This window comes from Osmerus eperlanus, chromosome 1, assembly GCF_963692335.1.
Source record: "Osmerus eperlanus chromosome 1, fOsmEpe2.1, whole genome shotgun sequence".
In the NCBI taxonomy this organism is placed as follows: domain Eukaryota; kingdom Metazoa; phylum Chordata; class Actinopteri; order Osmeriformes; family Osmeridae; genus Osmerus; species Osmerus eperlanus.
In genome coordinates this window covers 17360179-17367821 of record NC_085018.1, presented here as the reverse complement: position 1 = coordinate 17367821, position 7643 = coordinate 17360179, and the positions used below count along the sequence as shown (strand labels likewise).

Below are 7643 nucleotides of genomic sequence, written 5' to 3'. Positions count from 1 at the left end.
CTCAGATGTATTTAGGTCTGTTTGTCCCTTTCTCTGGAGCATGTCACGACATGGGAGCACATTGAAGCTCCATGATGACGAGGACCAAACCATGGTCAATCCCCCTTTTGTGTACCCTGCTGGGGATAATTACAGATTGGGTGACTGAAATAAGGGATTAGTCAGCATGCATAATGTGGCGAGCAAGTCACCAGGACCCAGGACATTAAGAGCAGTTTAAATCCTGGAGTATCTCTCCAGTACTGTTAATTAAAAAGAGATTGGGAAAAGAGGGGACTGTCCACAGACTTGTAGTGTTTACCAACAGACACTGGGTGATCCTGTTCATCTGGTCCTGCTGATCGCCTCTCTGCCTTGATTCCAAACCAGCATGCCATCGCATGATCGCTTAACCAGTGGTACACATCTGGCTTCGACTCCATTGTTTGCCCGACAGTCATGGCCTACTGAGTAATGAAAAGAAGTCATATTTTTTTACCACATTTTCAACATTGGTCTCCATCTGACCAAGACGGATCGCTGTGTCTACATGTGTTCCCAGAAAGTATGTCCTGTAAAAAGACCAAGGTCAACAGTCTCATGAGGCCTACTGTTCAGCGCTGTCATCCTGCAGGAGAATCAGACTGAATATTCAAGGTACTTGAACACTGAGTTAGCAAATGGGTGCACATTTGTATTGTGGTGTTGATTGCTTTGGATGGCTCCATCTGCAACATAACAGGCTTGTGTTTGAGGCTGGCTGTATCTTGTTATCTATGGTCCCCAGTATGAGGGGGCCATGGCTAGACTGAGTCTATGACTAGACTGAGACACAGTGTCAGCATCGGGTAAGTAATTAGCATCCACTGCTGTGAGGGCCCCTGCACCAGAGGACGATTGGGTCAGGAATGAGGGGACCCAGAGCATCAGAGGTACTGCCTAAATGACTTACACAGACCACATTGAGGATTCACAAACGCACGACTCACATGCAACTGCAGACCAACCAAACACACTCCTCACAAACCGACTAAAATGCAGGTCCCTTAAGTGATTACAGTATACAAAATCTGCCACAGTTGTACACTGTATGCAGTTGTACTTCAGAAAGAAAACGCATGACTTCTTTTGAAAAAAAGATCAACCTATTTCATCCAACTTGTTTTTTATATAGAGATTCTATAATTAGAGTTCCATTCTCTTGTGTAACCTTGGAGAGGGTTTTTCTTTTTTCACAGTATGGAAACTTAAGACATCCCAGGATAAGAGTTCACTTTGTCACAACTTCCCTCTACTGGGCCTGGCTGAAGTTCAGCTAGCTGGCTAGCAGAGCTAGATAAACAGGCTGAGATAAGTGATACCCTGAGAGGACCATCTCTCTTCTCTAATCCCCTGTGTCCTCCGTATCACACATGATTGGTGGTTGCCGAAGGCACCACTGGAACTCGGAGCATGGGATAGCTAAGATGGGAAAACTCTTTCTTGATCACTTCCCAATCCCTATCCCTTCCCTATCACACCACGATTTATCTTGTACCATTAACTAACAGGAACTGATCATTTCAGACCTCACAATCATGATGTAGCATGTCTTCAGCATCTACATATTTTTGTTGCAACCCTCCCCACCCCAACCCCAGTTTGGTCTGTGGTACATTTTTAACTGAACCAGCACAAATAAATGGTTCCCTCAATTAGGTAATGTATGTGGATGAGTTACATTTACATTTAGTCATTTAGCAGACGCTAAATGCTCTTATCCAGAGCGACTTACAGTAAGTACAGGGACATTCCCCCGAGGCAAGTAGGGTGAAGTGCCTTGCCCAAGGACACAACGTCAGTTGGCATGACCTGGAATCGAACCGGCAACCTTCGGATTACTAGCCCGATTCCCTCACCGCTCAGCCACCTGACTTCCCACCAGCAGTTGACAGCACAGTTGACCCTGAGTATTCCTGGTAGAGAATAGTGCTAGTGAAACTACACATTTAAGAGACCACTGCACCTTTTTCTTTCCTTTAAAAAAAAGGTCGAATTTGCAGTTGCCTCTTAAGTTTACACCTTCTGTTCCTCACTCAAAATTGTCCTTCTCAACCAGAGCTGTATCTCTGCTCCACCTGTATGGGAGAGAACTGCCTTCGCCCAGAGACCTCATATACACAGATACAGTGGAGGACAGTGGGACTTAGACCTGAGGGTTTTGTTGTAGACCCAGTTTTCACTGATCCATGTTTAGACTGAATAGATTGGGAAATATTCATAAGATGTTTACTCCTCTACTACTCTTGCTACTAACTCTCCCCAGAGCAAGTAGAGTAGTGTACTGTAAATGACAAAAAAAGAATACTATTATTTCCCAAAATATGTTTTATTTTTGGCAGAAATAATTGTCATAGCATAATTGTGAGAACATAAAAATAGAGTATCTTAAAGGATTGTCCATTTATTCACAATAACAGGAATCTGTCCATCTGAACCCACCCAGCTCAAATGTAACCGATGATGTCATTGCAGATGATAGGCTGACGGCTGCCAGACTTCATGAGGGCTGTGAAGTGGTAAAAGTCTGTGTCCAGCTCATGCAGGCCTGAGTGGGACTGGTGGAAGAAAGGGGCGCGGGGCTGCACCCCTACGGGACAGGACAGGCGTTTGGGAGCCATAGCAGTTCTGTTCACTCGAGAGGAAGAGTCTGAGGGCCTCATCCTCACCCGGCCCTCCACGCTCTTAGACATCCCTGCTATTTTCTTCCGCATGTTAACCAGGAAGCCTTTAGCCAGTTTCTGCCCGGAGCTAGGCTTTAGCTCGGTGGGCTCAGGACATTCAGGCAGGTCCATCCAGTTCTCTATAAGGTCAGCAAAGCTGTTGTCTCCCAGCACTAGAGGCTGGCGGTTGCGCCCTCGCGTCAGGAGGGATGTGGTCCAGTCCTCAGGGTCGCTGGCCTCAAATGAGGTCCACGTCTCCAGACAGGCGTCTGAGGTGGATTTGGGCCGGACCCTGCCGTTCGAAGACCTGTTGGTGCGGAGACAGGCAGAGGAGGAGACTCGAACGTTCCTGGTTCTCCTCAGCACCACCCCCTCGTCCTGCCAGGATGCTTCGGAGTAGCCCGAGTCAAACTCCAGACTCTTCTCACTGCTGGGTGACGGCAGGACCAGACTGAGACGTAGCCTGCTGCCTGCCTCCCTGTCCTCCTCTTCCTCCTCCTCCAGAGGGCTGGCCAAGCAGCAGGCTGAGTCGTACGTGCTGGCCGTGCTGGCGTCCGATATGCGTAGGCGAGTGCGGCTCTCTCGCAGTGCTCTCTGCTGCCTAAGGCGAGCCACAGCAGAGCGGGGCGCTGTGACAGGGGCAGGGGTGGTGGCAGGGGCAGGGCAGCTCCTCCTCAGTTGCTTCAGGTCCTGGAGAGACCTCATCATGTAGGTCATCTGCTCCCGGAGGCAATCCCCAGAGTCACGCAGACACAGCTGAGAGGGACAGAGAGGAACAGGGTCAGAACAGTGTCTTTTGGTACTCAAAAGACACTAAATCATACTCCGCGAAAATGTATTCAATGAGAAAGTTAGTCTTTTGTTTTCTAATTTCTTAACCTTTGATGTATGCTTCATTGGATACTGCATATGACTTGGTCTAAAAGCTGGTGGGTTTAATGGGGCCAGCTCTTACGTATAGGGCAGGCTCAGACCTGACTACAGTAGAAGGCTGCTCAGTTTCGATTGTCTCTACTTGCCAACTTAGTTCAGTGCTGTCAGGTGTGCAGCAGTCACTGATGTGCTACACAACACTGACTTTCCATTCTTACAATCACTGTCATATCATAGCTGAGGACTGAGCATACTGTGAGGGAATAGTTTGTTACTGTGGTTAGGACGGGCTCCAGTCTCTCTAGCTGAAGGCATACAGTAAGAGGCAGCTATGAGGTGCCTTTTGCTTTAAGGGGAGTGTCAGTGAGGTATGCATGGCCAGGAAAGTCAGCTCGTACTGTAACAGAGCATAATACTCTAATTTCCCTCTCTCTCTCTCTCTCTCTCTCTCTCTCTCTCTCTCTGTCTCTCTACCTTATCTCTCTCTCTCTCTCTTTGAATCACAGGATTCAACTCTGATTGGTCCAAACCTGACCAGTGAGCAGTGCCGGTTCACACTCAAAATCAAACAAGGGTTAAAATATCATATAACAGAGAATGTTGAGCATATTTTTAGTATCAGGAGGGCGGGCTATCTAACACATTCTTATCTCAGACCTGAAGATTCTACAAACACATAAAACATAAGGAAAGATGTGGTGTAACAAGAGAAAGAGGAATTCCTCTGTTTTAAGATTTAAGACCAGAATTCTTCAGCTGGAGAAGTTAGTCCTTTAGTCTTTTTGAATGGGGCTAGAAATCTGGTCATAGTCTCCTGCTATCATTGACATGCAGGGATATGTGGCACTATGAGTAACCAGGGGAACTTCACCTCCCAGCAGGCCATGATGGAGGTAGTGTGGCTTGGAAGAAAGCTGAGAGATGTGAGAAGGAGAAGTGGACAGGGAGCTCCAGACACGGTCATGTCTGAGGCTGACCTAATCATAGAGGTCACATTCAGAACATCGTCAGATGAATGGACAGCTCTATCCACTACAGCATCTCCCAGACCTACGTGACCTGTCCCTAGAACACCGTGGCTGAGTTTCACCACAACCCATAGAAGTATTTGACCCTGTCCCTAGACCTTCTGCCACTGTTTGTCTTTAGCAAAACACTGTTAGATGCTGCAGGAACTTGAGAATGCACCACTACACTGTTCACAGAAAGACACAAGTGGAACTTATAATTAAAAGATAAACTGTTTGAAGCCTAACTAACCATGAAGTGGTCTGACCATTATTAACCAATATAAGTAGGAGAAGAAATGACAAAAAAACAGAATTAAATCCTGTTAAGCACACAAACCACGTCAAAGCATGTATACAAGATTCAATTTGTATTTTTCAACAATAAAAGGCATTACCATATGCTGTGTATAGCTCTACTCTAATTAGTAAACTGTCGTCTTGCTGTGTGTACTCGACACATGGTAAAGCCCTCAGATTATGGCATCACTCAGCAAAGGCATTTGGGCACAAGAGGGGACAGTCTCCGTCTGCGCACAAAGGGTTGCCCTGCAGATGTTGTGCCCATATGCCGCGTGCCACAGCGCTTTATTCAACTGAGTAAATCTGTACAAAGTTAGAGTTGTAGGTTGCTCGCAAACAGGATTCGAATTAAACACAGCAACGTTCTATCTATCTTTATTAGAAGATACAAGTGCATTTAGTGTAGAGCACTGACACTTACACACTAACTCACTAACACATATCCAATATATTCACAAAACGCAATTAGAGTAGAAATGATCCTTACCATATTTTTTTCTTTAAATGACGGCAACTAACTCCTAAAAGAAAAAATACGAGATAAATTCCTGCAACTCCTTTTACTAAAACAAACTATTGCAGTGGGCTCCGGTACTAAATTGTCTACTATTAACACTTACATTTATACACCTTAATATCCCACGTGAGGTGTTTGTCCAACAAAACAGACTATTCTGGCATCATTCAATGCGATATGTCGCCTCCCGTATCGTACTATGAATGCCTTAGACTATTGAAGCAGTGATGTGATACTTCATGATTTTGTCCGATTTGCTTCTTTACCAGCGTGCACATGCAGCCAATTGGAATTCCGCATACATAAACCAACCAATCGAAGCTCAGGGCTGGAGCAAGGTAGGCTACTTTACAAGACTCCTCCCTTTTCACTTACACATCTGGATAGTTCATATGCATAGACCTGGTACGGATGACAGTTTGTTTTTACACTACCGACATTTAAACTATGTGACAGTGGTCTAAGAGAAACGTTCTTGAAAGGAAATCCATTTGTATGGGGCTATTTTATGTTCATCTAGGCTTATAACAATTAAATATAGGCTCACTTTAGATAGAAGAACATTCCGATTTTAAAATATGTCATTTGTAGGCCTGTGCACTGTTGTAAAAATTTTAAAATATCACGTGAATTCCATTGTATCACGAGGAACATTCTCGAACACGGCGGAATCCATCCACTGAATGGGAAACAATTAAACTCCGAGGGCCCTAATGAGCCATTAGCAGCTACATTAGATCAGAATCTGTCAACATTGAAATTAGATCTGCTTCGTACTGCTCACTTGCCTGTGGGTCCAATGTACAGCACAGTGTAGACAAATACGTGTCATTATCGTTCTCTTTACAGGACCAAATTCGACACATTTACACACCTTCAGCAACGAATTGTAAATCATTGATTTACAATTCGATTTGATGGACTTCTATTCATGTGCAGATCAAATCATTCAGTCAGGCTACCTGGACATGTCCTTGTAACATGCTCCGATCTGCAGCAACTGGACCATGTCCATGGACACTGTGCTAGATATGCATGGTGTAAAGATGTCTTTGCTTATGAGTTCTTCATTGATAGGGAATCGATTTTTTAAGGATAGATTATTGGATGCTGATAGACTATAAATAGTCGTTTTGTGGATTTCATCTCTCACAGTACTCTTCTTCATGTGAATACATTCACTTTTCCATCTTTGCTTTTAGGATATCTTTACTCCCAGCTAATGCTGAAATTGCCACAGCTAGACTTCATAAAAGGCTTCTGATTTAATGACATAATGTACCTGAACGAAATGGTCCATTAAGAGAATGTAACCCTCTCTATTTGTGTTGCTTCAACACCCTCTCCTCATACACTCCTGGACAATTATAGCCATCAGTGTGGCTTGATGCATTAAGTAATTACACAGAGGCCCTAATGGTTAGTAACAATTCTACACAGTCTGATTCCTGTATTTACACACCTGCCACTATATTGCCATGCTTGGTTTGATATTTTTGACTGACAGCTCTTCTATACTCTGTATCACTATGGAGCTTTTATGTTTGTGTTTGTCCAGTTTCCTTCCTGGTTTTGCGAGTGTACATTTCTATAATAATACAGTCTTATCAGCTAGTCTTGACATAAGAACCATTAATATGACAAGAGCAGGCAGAGATGGTGAAACTATGGAGACGTGTGTTTGTTGACGTTTTTGCAGTGTGGACGCTAAAGTAACAAGGGCTGGGAAACACACGCACACAACCAACCTGTACCAGTCTGATATAAGACCTTGTCTGGCAGGACAGACCTCTAACTATGGCTGTCTTCAGAGCTCTTGTCAGTCTGCTGCTCCTGCCTGCATTTTTGAAGCTCAGGATTTTCACAGGTGAGCCTTTAGTGAACTTTGTATGACCAGTTGAAAATATCAGTATATTTTGTGTGTATGTATGTGTTAAACCTACTGTTATGAGAGAATCATTTGTTTTATTATTAATGGGAGTGGAACTTTGATAATAAACCTTGCCATTATCTCAAAATGTATTTGTGAAAGTTGGTTGTTGAGTTGGTCAGTATTCTCAGGGTTCAGAAAAAGTGCACGGTCTTTCAGTTCAAAATTCTATTTCCTCATGAGCTGAAATAATTGTTGGCTTATTCATTTGTGTAGATATGTGAACACTTTTATGTAACAAACTTATATGGTTGGTTTGTACCAGAATCTATCTCAGTCAAAGTCATTAGGCTCAGATGTTAAAACACTGCTGTTCACTCCCCATTTTTGCT

The 7643-nt window shown here is 44.0% G+C and overlaps 1 protein-coding gene across 2 annotated transcripts; it reads right to left on the bottom strand.

Moving 5' to 3' along the window:
- Window positions 1-2338: 2338 nt before the first annotated feature.
- LOC134023116 (PAK4-inhibitor inka1-like) lies at window positions 2339-5640 on the bottom strand. 2 transcript variants are annotated; one of them, XM_062464961.1, is made up of 3 exons: window positions 5485-5640; window positions 5352-5385; window positions 2339-3437 (listed from the first exon to the last, which is right to left on the bottom strand). In XM_062464961.1, the coding sequence occupies exons 2-3, from the start codon at window positions 5352-5354 to the stop codon at window positions 2466-2468; spliced, it is 975 nt and encodes a 324-aa protein (XP_062320945.1). In that variant the 5' UTR covers window positions 5355-5385; window positions 5485-5640; the 3' UTR covers window positions 2339-2465. The 2 variants fall into 2 exon arrangements, with proteins under 2 accessions (XP_062320945.1, XP_062320954.1); XM_062464970.1 differs by having other exon boundaries at window positions 5352-5624.
- Window positions 5641-7643: the final 2003 nt, after the last annotated feature.